Genomic DNA, 15,897 nt, shown 5'->3' on the forward strand with positions numbered 1-15,897 from the left:
CCTAGAACTACAGAATGCAGTTGGAACTGTCTGTTCTAAGATGGAATCTTCATTTGGCTATGAGAATGTAAAATGTGGATATTCTGAAAATAGATTAAGTTAAGATTGATAGCATTTTAACAATGAGGAAGAACAATGTGTTTGTTTTATATTAGACTAGTTTTCAATGTGTTACTTTCCTGTTATGTATTGGTTGCAATGTCTTATTTCTTTTTGTTATTTTTCAGGCCTCTTATGGAGGTAAAATCTCAGTACCTCAGTCAGTCATTTTTGTGACCACTCGATTCGCTGTCTTGACTGGAACAGGATGGAGCCTGTGCCGATCGCTCATTTACCTCTTTCGAACATATTCTTTTTTGAATTTATTGTTCTTATGTTATCCGTAAGTTCCTGACTTTCAAAGACTTGCTATTATTTCTGAAAAGTGACTTTATTTGGTGTAATTTGAATTCTTGTTGAATTTCTTGTGTTTGAAGATGTTATTGTATAAAACCAATTAGAAAGTGGGGACAGCAAGGTAATAGTGTAGGTCAAGAGCAGACACTGAAGTTGTATCAAACTGAAGTGGGGTGGAAAAGACTAGTTGTCCCAAGGTTTCTTTTGATTGATGGCTACTGGATAGAAATGAACAAAAGACAAATGGAATGCAATCCTTTGACACAAGAACTGAAGTGTAAGGATATAAGGATTATGTTACAGCTGTACAATGCCATAGTTAGTCCGTTGCTGATGTCCTGAGTAGTTCTCAGCTGCTGTGTCAAACCTTTGAGTTAAGGCTGCATTTATCCAGGAAAACATTTCCTTGCATTTTTGAGTTGCTTCTCGAAGATTCTGCAAATAATTTGAGGAATTAGGAGGGAAATGTTTGATAGCAGAATACCAGATTCCAACTTGTTTTTGCAGCCATAGTTGTGTGTGACTGATCCAATCCAATTAAAAGGCATTGGTGCCTCCAACATGTGGATTGTTGGAATTCTGTGGGAGAAGCCGCATAACAGTAACCACATTAAAAATGGTGATTTATAAATGTATCAAAATCCTGTCAATGTTCAATTCTGTTCTGGAATTTTATTCCTCTGTTTCAAAAGTCAGGTTTAACTGGTTAAAACTTGTGTTTGTATTAATTCCTCTAGAAATGAGGAATACCTATCAAGTTATAATTTGTACTAGAGCAAATATACATACTATGAAAATAATTCTATCTTTAGTAATGAAAAAATTACATCAGATTTAACCAAGGGTAAGGTACCCAAGGACTAAAGGGTAGCTAAGTACCTACTTTTATCTAAGAAGGGCTGCAAGAACAAGCTGTAAGTTGTTGATCTAGCCTTGACAAAGGCATGCTGCATTTCTGAGATCAGTCCCTGCATTTCAAAGTGATCAATATTCCTGTCCCTGTCACGGTCATGTGGTACCTTAGTTGTGGCCCCGAAGATTTAAAGATCTCAGCCAAAACCTATGAACTCCAGTTCTATTCTCACTAAACCTGAGGGGAAAAAAGCCTGCATGTATTTACCTTATCTATACCCCTTATAATTTGTGTTCCTCTTCAGTATATGAAATCTCCTTATTGTCCAATGTACTGGGGGGTAAAGTCCTAACCTATTCAACCTTTCCCTAAAACTCAGCTCCCCAAGTCCTGGTGACATCATTATACATTTTCCTTGTACTCTTTCAAGCTTATTGATTGTTTTAGGTTGGTGACCAGATTTGCAGACAATACTCCAAATTAGGCCTCACCTATGCCTTGTACAACTTCAACATACCATCTCAACTCCTGTACTCAGTACTTTAATTTATAAAGGCCATTGTGCTTAAAGCTCTCTTTACAACCCTATCTACTTCTGATAAAACTTTCAAGTAATTATGGATCTGCATCGTCAGATCTTTTTGTTCTACAGCACACCTCAATGCCCTACCATTCACTCTTTAAATCCTGCCCTGGTTTGTCGTACCAAAGTGCAATACCTCACACTTGTCTGCATTCAGAAACAAAATGAGGATTTCTTTAGCCAGAGGCTGGTGAATCTGTAGAATTTATTGCCACTGACGTCTGTGGAGGCCAAGTCATTGGGTATATTTAAAGCCGAGTTGGATAGGTTCTTGATTACTAAGGGCTTCAAAGGTTATGGGGAGAAGATAAGAGAATGGAGTTGAAAGGGATCATAAATCAGCCATGATTGAATGGAGAAGTAGACTCTTTGGGCTGAATGGCCTAATTCTGCACTTATGTCTTGGGGTGAAAGCCAAAGTAATCTCTTCCTTTGCATGTCATGACAGCCCAAGATAAATTTCATCTTGCCCTGGGGTTTTATTCGCCTTTGAAGCTTGCTAGAGCATCCAGTATGTCCTTTTTAATTATGGAGATTTGCAGTGGAATTTCCTTTACTTTCAGAGTTCCCCAACTACATATGCTCTGTAGTTTCCTAGCAGACTCTTGTTTTCCTTGCCTGTTTTCTTACCCTGAGTATGTATTGAGTGATCTACTGACTTGTAAAACTTAGTGAATATTTGCCAGTAAGAATGCAGCAAGGAATTATGATATTTGCTTTTTGTTTTTATTGGTTTTACAGGTTTGGAATGTACATCCCTTTTTTTCGGTTAAAATATGATACCAAGAAGTCCCACCTCTCATCTGTGGCCAACATAGGCCCCAATGAAACAATAACAGCAGTTGAAAGAAGTAAAGACTATTTAACAGTTTTAAAGGAGACCTTGAAAAATCATACAAATCAGATGCAGAGTTTAAACTCTATGCCAACGCATGCATGCTGCTTGTCTCCAGACTTGATAAGAAATGAAGTGGAACACCTCAAAATGGACTTCAACTGGCGTATGAAGGAAGTTCTGGTTAATGCAATGTTGAGTGCCTATTACATAGCCTTTGTGCCTGTTTGGTTTATAAAAGTAAGTAATGCAATGTCAAATGCATCGTCTAAAATGTTTGCTAAGCTAACCAATACACCTTTGCTCACAGCAGATGTGAGGAATGGTGTGCAAGTCTTCCTAAGAGCAAAACAAATTTAAAGTTGATGAATACCAAACTTTCGGATCAAATTACAAATGGCTTAAATTTTTGTTAACAAGTTAAACTGCATTGTGATGCACAAGTCCAAATAGCTTGACAGTAAGGGAGTGAAACTAAAAGTGATTTTTCTTGCTATGAGCACAGGCAATGACTATTGGCAGTCAGCTGGGAGTGGTGATGTTCTTCCTGAACTTCCTTAATATATCGCCTCCTACTTTTCTGCATTAAAGTTCTATTTTCCATTGCTGAGGTATTGAGTTATAAGAAGAGGTTAGACAGGCCAGGATTTTGTTCCTTAGAGAGCTGTAGGAGTGAGTTCAACAGCTTGGAGAAGTAAAAGGGAAGGAGAATGCAGGAGAAGTCGTGAAAGTCTCCGGAACAGAGACTCCATCAAAAAGTTTGGAAAGGGATCCCAATTTTAACTTACGGTAATGTGAAGACAAAATTAATAAGGGTGGTGAATACAGGACTTAAGGCGTTATATTTGATAGATGATCTTGTAGCGAATTACAAATTGGCTTATGTGACGTTGCAGACATCACTGAGTGGTGGCTGAAAGATAATCACAGCTAGGTGCTTAACATTCTAGAGTACATTGTATTGAAAGGACAGGCAGCTGGGCTGGGTTAGTTTTTTTTAAAAAATGAAACCAAATCCTTAGAAAGAAGTGGTATAGAATCAGTACATGTCGAACTGCTGGGGTAAAAAGACTAATGGGAAGTATATACTGACCACCGAACAGTAGCCAGCATGTGGGATATAAGTTTCAACCGGAAATAGAAAGACATGTAATAAGATCACTGTTACAATGAACATAGGGGGTTTCCATATGCAGGTTGATTGGGAAAATTAGGCCGGTGCTCGATCCCAAGGGAGGGAATTTGTAGAATGTCTATAAGATGGCTTTTTAGGACAGCTTGTGATTGATTCCATTAGGGGAAAGGCATTTCTGGACTGGATTTGTAATGAACCAGATTTGATTAGGGAATTCAAGGTAAAGGAACTCTTAAGAGGCAGTGATCATAATATGATAGAAACCACCTTGAATTTTGAGAGGGAGAAGCTAAAATTGGATGTATTGATATTACTATGCAGTAAAGGGAACTATGGAGTCACGAGAGATGTGCTGGCCAAAGATGATTGGAATTGGACACTAGTATGGATGATGGTAGGGCAGCAGTGGCTGGAGTTTCTGGGGATAATTTGTAAGACGCAGAAATAGTTCATCCCAGAGAAAGAAGAATTCTAAAGGGAGGATGAGGCAACCGTAGCTGACAAGGTATGTCAAAGACAGCATAAAAGCAAAAGAGGATGTACAATATAGCAAAAATTAGTGGGAAACTAGAGGACTGGGAAGCTTAAAAACTTACAGAAGGCAATTAAAATAGCAATATGGATAGGAAAGATGAAATGTGAAGGTAAGTTATATGAAGAGTAAAAGCAAGGGGGGGCCATCAGACAGTTGGAAAATGATACTGGAGAGATAGCAATGAACTGGATAAGTATCTAACGTCATTGTGGAAAAAGCCAGGAGAATGCCAGAAATTGAGATTGTCAGGGGCAGGAGTGAGTGTAGTCACTATTACTGAGGGGAAAGTGCTTGGGAAGCTGAAAGATCTGATGGTAGATAGTATCTGGACCAGATGGTTTACACCCTAGGGTTCTGAAAGAGGGAGTTGAAGCAATTGTGGAGGGTTAGTAGTGATATTTCAAGAATTCTGGAATCATTCCAGAGGACTGGAAAATTGCAAATATCATACCACTGTTTAAGAAGGAGGGGGGCAAAAGACGGGATATTATAGGCCTAACTTCATTGGTTGGCAAGATGTTAGAATCAATTATTAAGGATGAGGCCTTGGAGTACTTGAGGGCATACAATAAAACAGGCTGTAGTCAGCATGGTTTCCTTAAAGTGGGAATAACAGTCAGGATGGACAAAGGAGAATCAGTGTATGTTGATTACTTGGATTTTCAGAAGGCTTTAGACAGGATGCTGCACATGAGGCTACTAAATAACCATGCTCTCCTCTTGCTGTTGCCATCAGGAAGTACAGGAATCATAGGTCACACACCACTGGGTTCAGGAACAATTATTACCCCTGAACCATCAGGTTCCTGAACTTTACTCACCCCAGTAATGAACTGATTCCACAACCTATGGATTCATTTTTAAGGACTCTGCTGCTTATGTTCTCAGTATTTATTACTTACTTACTTATTATTATTATTATTTTCATTTTTGTATTTGCAATTTTTGCACTTTGATTGTCTGCCCGTCTTTATTCGTGTGCATTTCTTTTCCCATTGATCTTATTGTTTCTTTGTATTTACTGTGAATGACTGCAAGAATGACTGCAGATTTGGAGCAAGAAGGCTGCAAGTGAACGGCTGATTTTTTGGTGCGAAGGCAGTTTTTACCACTCGGGGTAAAAGAGAGGCAATACTGTGCAGGCGCGTGATGTCAGCCAGTAGAGTGCGAAAGGTTTAAAAAGAAGACCACCATATCCAGTGGGCAGCGTTCGGAGCAGGCAGTGGAGTGAGAGGCAGCAGAGTGATAGGGCTTTGGCTCAATGGGCTTAGGCGGTAATGGGACAAGGCGAGGCAAGGTAGGTTTACCGGTGTTACTTGCGGAAAAGAGGAAGTATGTGTGTGAGGCCAGTTTTCTGTGCTCGGGGAGCCCACCTTCTTTATAGGGCCTCTGCCCCTTCCCTCTGCAGTCCTGGCGAAGGGTTCCGACCCGAAACATTGACTCATCGTTACCACGGATGCTGCCCGACCTGCTGAGTTCCTCCAGCGTGTTGTGAGTGTTTCTGTGCTCGGTGTCAGATGTGGGAGGTCTGGAGTCTCCTAGCCTCCCAGACAGTCATATCTGCACCAGATGTGTTGAGCTGCAGCTCCTAAGGGACCAAGTTAGGAAACTGGTGATGCAGCTCGAAGACCTTCGCCTGTTCAGGGAGTGCAAGGAGGTGATAGAAAGGAGTTATAGGCAGGTGGTCACACCGGGGCCATGGGAGATGGACAAGTGGGTCACAGTCAGGATGGGGAAGGGGAAGAGTCAGGTACTAGAGAGTACTCCTGTGGCTGTACCCCTTGAAAGTAAGTACTCCTGTTTGAGTATTGTTGGGGGGACGGCCTGCCTGGGGGAAGCGACAGTGGCCATGCCTCTGGCACAGAGTCTGGCCCTGTCGCTCAGAAGGGTAGGGAAAGGAAGAAGAAGGCAGTAGGGGGTCAGACGGGCGATTCTGTGGAAGCAGGAAAGAAACGTGGATGGTGGTTTGCCTCCCAGGTGCCAGGGTCTAGGATGTTTCAGATCACGTCCAAGATATCCTGCAATGGGAGGGAGAATAGCCAGAGGTCGTGGTACATATTGCTACCAATGATATAGGTAGGAAAAGGGAAGAGGTCCTGAAAAAAGTATACAGGGAGTTAGGAAGGATGTTGAGAAACAGGACCGCAAAGGTAGTAATCTCGGAATTACTGCCTGTGCCACGCGACAGTGAGAATAGGAATAGAATGAGGTGGAGGATAAATGCGTGGCTGAGAGATTGGAGCGGGGGCAGGGATTCAGATTTCTGGATCATTGGGACCACTTTTGGGGCAGGTGTGACCTGTACAAAAAGGATGGGTTGCACTTGAATCCCAGGGGTCCAATATCCTGGCGAGGAGGTTTGCTAAGGCTACTGGGGAGAGTTTAAACTAGAATTGTTGGGGGATGGGAACCAAACTGAAGAGACTGGGGAAGAGGAGGTTGGCTCACAAATAGAGAAAGCTTGTAGACAGTGCAAGAGAGAGGATAGGCAGGTGATAGAGAAGGGACGTGCTCAGACCGAAGGTTTGAGTTGTGTCTATTTTAACGTAAGGAGTGTTGTAAACAAAGCGGATGAGCTTAGAGCGTGGATCAATACTTGGAGATATGATGTTGTGGCCATTACAGAGACTTGGATGGCTCAGGGACAGGAATGGTTACTTCAAGTGCTGGGTTTTAGATGTTTCAGAAGGGACAGGGAGGGAGGCAAAAGAGGTGGGGCTGTGGCACTGTTGACCAGAGGTAGTGTCATGGCTGCAGAAAAGGTGGACGCCATGGTGGGATTGTCTACGGAGTCTCTGTGAGTGGAGGTTAGGAACAGGAAGGCGACAATAACGTTACTGTGTGTCTTGTATAGGCCGCCCAATAGTAACAGGGATATCGAGGAGCAGATAGGGAAACAGATCCTGGAAAGGTGTAATAATAATAGAGTTGTCGTGATGGGAGATTTTAATTTCCCAAATATCATGTGGCATCTCCCTAGAGCAAGGGGTTTAGATGGAGTGGAGTTTGTTAGGTGCGTTCAGGAAGGTTTCTTGACATAATATGTAGATAAGCCCACAAGAGGAGAGGCTGTACATGATTTGGTATTGGGAAATGAACCTGATCAGGTGTCAGATCTCTCAGTGGGAAAGCATTTTGGAGATAGTAATCATAATTCCATCTCCTTTACAATAGCATTGGAGAGAGATAGGAACAGACAAGTTAGAAAAGCGGTTAATTGGAGTAAGGGGAATTGTGAGGCTGTCAGGCAGGAAACTGGAAGCTTAAATTGGAAACAGATGTTCTCAGGGAAAAGTACGGAAGGAATGTGGCAAATGTTCAGGGGATATTTGTGTGGAGTTCTGCATAAGTACTTTCAATAGACAATAGGTGCAGGACTAGGCCATTTGGCCCTTCGAGCCAGCACCGCCATTCACTGTGATCATGGCTGATCATCCACTATCAGTATCCAGTTCCTGCCTTATCCCCATAACCTTTGATTCCACTGTCTTTAAGAGCTCTATCCATCTCTTTTTTGAAAGCATCCAGAGACTTGGCCTCTACAGCCTTCTGGGGCAGAACATTCCATATATCCCCCACTCTCTGGGTGAAAAAGTTTTTCCTCAACTCCATTCTAAATGGCCTACACCTAATTCTTAAACTAGCCTCTGGCTCTGGACTCGCCCATCAGCGGGAACATGCATCCTGCCTGCAGCATGTCCAATCCCTTAATAATCTTATATGTTTCAATAAGATCCCCACTCAGCCTTCTAAATTCCAGAGTATACAAGCCCAGTCGCTCCAATCTTTCGACATATGACAGTCCCGCCATCCCGGGAATTAACCTTGTGAACCTACGCTGCACTCCCTCAATAGCAAGAATGTCCTTCCTCAAATTTGGAGACCAAAACTGCACACAGTACTCCAGGTGTGATCTCACCAGGGCCCTGTACAACTGCAGAAGGACTTTGCTCTTATACTCAATTCCCCTTGTTATGAAGGCCAGCATGCCATTAGCTTTCTTCACTGCCTGCTGTACTTGCATGCTTGTTTTCAGTGACTGATGTACAAGAACACCTAGGTCTCGTTGTGCTTCCCCTTTTCCTAACTTGACTCCATTTAGATAATAACCTGCCTTCCCGTTCTTACCACCAAAGTGGATAACCTCACATTTATCCACACTAAACTGCATCTGCCCACTCACCCAGCCTGTCCAAGTCACCCTGCATTCTCATAACATCCTCCTCACATTTCACACTGCCACCCAGCTTTGTGTCATCGGCAAATTTGCTAATGTTACTTTTAATTCCCTCATCTAAATCATTAATGTATATTGTAAACAGCTGCGGTCCCAGCACTGAACCCTGTGGTACCCCACTGGTCACCGCCTGCCATTCCGAAAGGAACCCGTTAATCGCTACTGTTTGTTTTCTGTCAGCCAGCCAATTTTCAATCCATGTCAGTACTCTGCCCCCAATACCATGTGCCCTAACTTTGCCCACTAATCTCCTATGTGGGACTTTATCAAAGGCTTTCTGAAAGTCCAGGTACACTACATCCATGGGCTCTCCCTTGTCCATTTTCATAGTTACATCCTCAAAAAATTTCAGAAGGTTAGTCAAGCACGATTTCCCCTTCGTAAATCCATGCTGACTTGGACCAATCCTGTTACTACTATCCAGATGTGTCGTAATTTCATCTTTTATAATTGACTCCAGCATCTTTCCCACCACCGAGCTCGGACTAACCGGTCTATAATTCCCTGTTTTCTCTCTTCCTCCCTTCTTGAATAGAGGGACAACATTAGCCACCCTCCAATCCACAGGAACTGATCCTGAATCTATAGAACATTGGAAAATGATTACCAATGCGTCCACAATTTCTAAAGCCACCTCCTTAAGTACCCTGGGATGCAGACCATCAGGTCCCGGGGACTTACCAGCCTTCAGACCCAACAGCCTATCCAACACCATTTCCTGCCTAATATAAATTTCCTTCAATTCCTCCATTACCCTAGGTCCTTTGGCCACTATTACATCTGGGAGATTGTTTGTGTCTTCCCTAGTGAAGACAGATCCAAAGTACCTTTCCAATGAGACAGGGAAGTCATGGTAGAGTACAGGAACCGTGGTATACAAAGGCTGTAATAAATCTAGTCAAGAAGAAAAGAAAAGCTTACAAAAGGTTCAGAGAGCTAGGTAATGTTAGAGATCTAGAAGATTATAAGGCTAATAGGAAGGAGCTCAAGAAGGAAATTAGGAGAGCCAGAAGGGGTCATGAGAAGGCCTTGGCAGGCAGGATTAAGGAAAACCCCAAGGCATTCTGCAAGTATGTGAAGAGCAAGAAGGTAAGACATGAAAGAATCGGACTTATCAAGTATGACAGTGAGAAAGTATGTATGGAACCGGAGGAAATAGCAGAGGTACTTAATGAATACTTTACTTCAGTATTCACTATGGAAAAGGATCTTGGTGATTGTAGTGATGATTTGCAGCAGACTGCAAAACTTGAGCATGTAGATATTAAGAAAGAGGATGTGCTGGAGATTTTGGAAAGCATCAAGTTGGATAAGTCATCGGGACCGGATAAGATGTACCCCAGGCCACTGTGGGAGGCGAGGGAGGAGATTGCTGAGCCTCTGGTGATGATCTTTGCATCATCATTGGGGGACGGGAGAGGTTCCGGAGGATTGGAGGGTTGCAGATGTTGTTCCTTTATTCAAAAAAGGGAGTAGAGATAGCCCAGGAAGTTATAGACCAGAGAGTCTTACCTCAGTGGTTGGTAAGTTGATGGACAATATCCTGAGAGGCAGGATTTAGTCATAGTCATACTTTATTAATCCTGGGGGAAATTGGTTTTCGTTACAGTTGCTCCATAAATAATAGTAATAGAACCATAAATAGTTAAATAGTAATATGTAAATTATGCCAGTAAATTATGAAATAAGTCCAGGACCAGCCTATTGGCTCAGGATGTCTGACCCTCCAAGGGAGGAGTTGTAAAGTTTGATGGCCACAGGCAGGAATGACTTCCTATGACGCTCAGTGCTGCACCTCGGTGGAATGAGTCTCTGGCTGAATGTACTCCTGTGCCCACCCAGTACATTATGTAGTGGATGGGAGACATTGACCAAGATGGCATGCAACTTAAACAGCATCCTCTTTTCAGACACCACCGTGAGCGAGTCCAGTTCCATCCCCACAACATCACTGGCCTTACGAATAAGTTTGTTGATTCTGTTGGTGTCTGCCACCCTCAGCCTGCTGCCCCAGCACACAACAGCAAACATGATAGCACTGGCCACCACAGACTGGTAGAACATCCTCAACATCGTCCGGCAGATGTTAAAGGACCTCAGTCTGCTCAGGAAATAGAGACGGCTCTAACCCTTCTTGTAGACAGCCTCAGTGTTCTTTGACCAATCCAGTTTATTGTCAATTTGTATCCCCAGGTATTTATAATCCTCCACCATGTCCACACTGACCCCCCGGATGGAAACAGGGGTCACCGGTACCTTAGCTCTTCTCAGGTCTACCACCAGCTCCTTAGTCTTTTTCACATTAAGCTGCAGATAATTCTGCTCACACCATGTGACAAAGTTTCCTACCATAGCCCTGTACTCCACCTCATCTCCCTTGCTGATGCATCCAACTATGGCAGAGTCATCCGAAATCTGCTGAAGATGACAAGACTCTGTGCAGTAGTTGAAGTCCGAGGTGTAAATGGTGAAGAGAAAGAGAGACAAGACAGTCCCCTGTGGAGCCCCAGTGCTGCTGATCACTCTGTCGGACACAGAGTGTTGCAAGCACACGTACTGTGGTCTGCCAGTCAGGTAATCAAGAATCCATGACACCAGGGAAGCATCCACCTGCATCGCTGTCAGCTTCTCCCCCAGCAGAGCAGGGCGGATGGTGTTGAATGCACTGGAGAAGTCAAAAAACATGACCCTCACATCATTTGGAGAGTTATAATAATATTAGGAATAGTGAGCACGGCTTTGTCAAGGGCAGGTTGTGCCTTATGAGCCTGATTGAATTTTTTGATGATGTGACTTAGCACATTGATGAAGGAAGAGCAGTAGATGTAGTGTATATGGATTTCAGCAAGGCATTTGATAAGGTACCCCATGCAAGGCTTATTGAGAAAGTAAGGAGGCATGGGATCCAAGGGGACATTACTTTGTGGATCCAGAACTGACTTGCCCACAGAAGGCAAAGAGTGGTTGTAGACGTGTCATATTCTGCATGGAGGTCAGTGACCAGTGGTGTGCCTCAGGGTTCTGTTCTGGGACCCTCACTCTTCGTGATTTTTATAAGTGACCTGGATGAGGAAGTGGAGGGATGGGTTAGTAAATTTGCTGATGACACAAAGGTTGGAGGTGTTGTGGATCGTGCGGAGGGCTGTCAGTGTTACAGCAGGACATCGATAGGGTGCAAAACTGGGCTGAGAAGTGGCAGGTGGAGTTCAACCCAGATAAGTGTGAAGTGGTTCATTTTGGTAGGTCAAATATGATGACAGAATATAGTATTAATGGTAAGACTCTTGGCAGTGTGGTGAATCAGAGGGATCTTGGGGTCCAAGTCCATAGGACGCTCGAAACAGCTGCGCAGGTTGACTCTGTGGTTAAGAAGGCGTATGGTGTATTGGCTATCAATCATGGAATTGAATGTAGGAGCCGAGAGGTAATGTTGCAACTATATAGGACCCCGGTCAGACCCCACTTGGAGTACTGTGCTCAGTTCTGGTCACCTCACTACAGGAAGGATGCGGAAGCCATAGAAAGGGTGCAGAGGAGATTTACAAGGATGTTGCCTGGATTGGGGAGCATGCCTTATGAGAATAGGTTGAGTGAACTCTGCCTTTTCTCCTTGGAGCGACGGAGGATGAGAGGTGACCTGATAGAGGTGTATAAAATGATGAGAGGCATTGATAGTGTGGATAGTCAGAGGCTTTTTCCCAGGGCTGAAATGGTTGCCACAAGAGGACACTGGGAAGTAGAAACAGAGACGTCAGGGGTAAATCTTTTACTCAGAGAGTGCTGAGTGCATGGAATGGGCTGCTGGCAACAGTGATGGAGGTGGATACAATAGGGTCTTTTAAGAGACTGTTGGATAGGTACATGGAGCTTAGAAAAATAGAGGGCTATAGGGTAAACCCAGTAATTTCTAAGGTAGGGACATGCTCGGCACAACTTTGTGGGCCGAAGGGCCTGTATTGTGCTGTAGGTTTTCTATGTTTCTGAAATGAATCTCAGGGTAGGAAATGGTGACCTTTGAAAGAAGATAAGAACTATGGTATCACAGGAAAGAGTAGTGTGGACAGAAGATTGGCTGTCTGGCAGGAGACAAGTGAAAATAAAGGAAGCCTTTTTTGGTTGGCTGTCAGTGACTGGTGGTGTGTCACAGGAGACTTTGTTGGGTCTTCTGCTTTTCACGTTGTATCTGGATGATGCAATTGGTAACTTTGTGCCGAAATTTGTGGACGAGACAAATTTATAAGTGGAAGGGGAGGCTGTATTGTGGAAGCAGGGAATCTGTAGATGGACATGGACAATTTAGGAGAATGAGCAAAGTGGCAAATGGTACACAGTGTAGGGAAGTGTATGGTCAAACACATTGTTAGAAGAAAGAAAGGTGTAGACTATTTTCTAAATAGGGAGCAAGTTAAGAAATAAGAGGTGCCAATGGAACTATAGAGTCCTCGTCAGGATTTACCTAAAGGTTAATTTGCAAGTTGAGTCAGTGATAAGGAAGGCAAATGCAATGTTAGCATTCATTTCAACAGGACTAGAGTATAAAAGCAAGGATGTAATGCTGAAGTTTTCTTTGGCATTGGTCAGACTATATTTGAGGTATTGTGAACAGTTTTGAACCCCATATCCAAGAAAGGATATGCTGCCATTGGAGAGGGGATGGTCCAGAGGAGGTTTACGAGAATGATCCTAGAAATGAAGGGTTAAAAAATGAGGAATGTTTGATTGATCTGGATCTGTACTCACTGGAGTTCAGAAGAATGGGGTGGGGGGAGAAATCTCATCGAAACAGCAAATATTGAAAGGTTAGATAGTGGATGGGAATGGGATGTTTCCAGTAGTGGAAGGGTCTAGGACCAGAGAGCACAGCTTCAAGGATGTCCCTTTAGAAAAGAGCTGGGTAGGAATTTACTTAACCAGAAGATGGTGAATCTCTGGAATTCATTGCCACAGATGACTGGGAGGCCAAATCATAGAACATAGAATAGTACAGCACAGTACAGGCCCTTCAGCCCACAACGTTGTGCCGACCCTCAAACCCTGCCTCCCATATAAGCCCCCACCTTAAATTCCTCCATATACCTGTCTAATAGTCTCTTAAACTTCACTACTGTATCTGCCTCCACCACTGACTCAGGCAGTGCATTCCACGCACCAACCACTCTCTGAGTAAAAAACCTTCCTCTAATATCCCCCTTGAACTTCCCACCCCTTACCTTAAAGCCATGTCCTCTTGTATTGAGCAGTGGTGCCCTGGGGAAGAGGCGCTGGCTATCCACTCTATCTATTCCTCTTATTATCTTGTACACCTCTATCATGTCTCCTCTCATCCTCCTTCTTTCCAAAGAGTAAGGCCCTAGCTCCCTTAATCTCTGATCATAATGCATACTTTCTAAACCATGCAGCATCCTGATAAATCTCCTTTGTACCCTTTCCAATGCTTCCACATCCATCCTATAGTGAGGTGACCAGAACTGGACACGGTACTTCAAGTGTGGCCTAACCAGAGTTTTATAGAGCTGCATCATTACATTGCGACTCTTAAACTCTATCCCTCGATTTATGAAAGCTAACACCCCATAAGCTTCCTTAACTACCCAATCCACCTGTGAGGCAACTTTCAGGGATCTGTGTACATGTACCCCCAGATCCCTCTGCTCCTCCACACTACCAAGTATCCTGCCATTTACTTTGTACTCTACCTTGGAGTTTGTCCTTCCAAAGTGTACCACCTCACACTTCTCCGGGTTGAACTCCATCTGCCACTTCTCAGCCCACTTCTGTATCCTATCAATGTCTCTCTGCAATCTTTGACAATCCTCTACACTATCTACAGCACCACCAACCTTTGTGTCATCTGCAAACTTGCCAACCCACCCTTCTACCCCCACATCCAGGTTGTTAATAAAAATCACGAAAAGTAGAAGTCCCAGAACAGATCCTTGTGGGACACCACTAGTCACAATCCTCCAATCTGAATGTACTCCCTCCACCACCACCCTCTGCCTTCTGCAGGCAAGCCAATTCTGAATTCTGAATCCACCTGGCCAAACTTCCCTGGATCCCATGCCTTCTAACTTTCTGAATAAGCCTACCGTGTGGAACCTTGTCAAATGCCTTACTAAAATCCATATAGATCACATCCACTGCACTGCCCTCATCTATATGCCCGGTCACCTCCTCAAAGAACTCTATCAGGCTTGTTAGACACGATCTGCCCTTCACAAAGCCATGCTAACTGTCCCTGATCAGACCATAATTCTCTAAATGTCCATAGATCCTATCTCTAAGAATCTTTTCCAACAGCTTTCCCACCACAGGCGTAAGGCTCACTGGTCTATAATTACCCGGACTATCCCTACTACCTTTTTTGAACAAGGGGACAACATTCGCCTCCCTCCAATCCTCCGGTACCATTCCCGTGGACAACGAGGACATAAAGATCCTAGCCAGAAGCTCAGCAATCTTTTCTCTTGCCTTGTGGAGCAGCCTGGGGAATATTCTGTCAGGCCCCGGGGACTTATCTGTCCTAATGTATTTTAACAACTCCAACACCCCCTCTCCCTTAATATCAACATGCTCCAGAACATCAACCTCACTCATATTGTCCTCACCATCATCAAGTTCTCTCTCATTGGTGAATACCGAAGAGAAGTATTCATTGAGGACCTCGCTCACTTCCACAGCCTCCAGGCACATCTTCCTACCTTTATCTCTAATCGGTCCTACCTTCACTCCTGTCATCCTTTTGTTCTTCACATAATTGAAGAATGCCTTGGGGTTTTCCTTTACCCTAGTCGCCAAGGCCTTCTCATGCCCCCTTCTTGCTCTTCTCAGCCCCTTCTTAAGCTCCTTTAATGCTTCCCTATATTCCTCAATAGACCCATCTGATCCTTGCTTCCTAAACCTCAATTATGCTGCCTTCTTCCACCTGACTAGATTTTCCACCTCACATGTCACCCATGGTTCCTTCACCCTACCATTCTTTATCTTCCCCACTGGGACAAATTTATCCCTAACATCCCGCAAGAGATCTCTAAACATCAAGCACATGTCCATAGTACATTTCCCTGCAAAAACATCATCCCAATTCACACCCGCAAGTTCTAGCCTTATAGTCTCATAATTTGCCCTTCTCCAATTAAAAATTTTCCTGTCCTCTCTGGTTCTATCCTTTTCCATGATAATGCTAAAGGCCAGGGAGCGGTGGTCACTGTCCCCCAGACGCTCACCCACTGAGAGATCTGTGACCTGACCCGGTTCATTACCTAGTACTAGATCTAGTTTGGCATTCCCCCTGGTCGGCCTGTCCATATACTGTGACAGGAA

At 43.8% G+C, this 15,897-nt stretch overlaps 1 protein-coding gene across 1 annotated transcript in view; it reads left to right on the forward strand.

Annotated features, from left to right (window-relative positions):
- tmem39b (transmembrane protein 39B) overlaps positions 1 to 15,897 on the forward strand; it is a 73,477-nt gene that overhangs the window by 35,040 nt on the left and 22,540 nt on the right. Inside the window, exons 5-6 of the mRNA XM_072246585.1 lie at positions 228 to 382; positions 2,574 to 2,907. Coding sequence (XP_072102686.1) covers positions 228 to 382; positions 2,574 to 2,907 — 489 coding nt within the window. The remainder of the gene's footprint in view (positions 1 to 227; positions 383 to 2,573; positions 2,908 to 15,897) is intronic.

This window comes from Mobula birostris, chromosome 29, assembly GCF_030028105.1.
Source record: "Mobula birostris isolate sMobBir1 chromosome 29, sMobBir1.hap1, whole genome shotgun sequence".
Lineage (NCBI taxonomy): Eukaryota > Metazoa > Chordata > Chondrichthyes > Myliobatiformes > Myliobatidae > Mobula > Mobula birostris.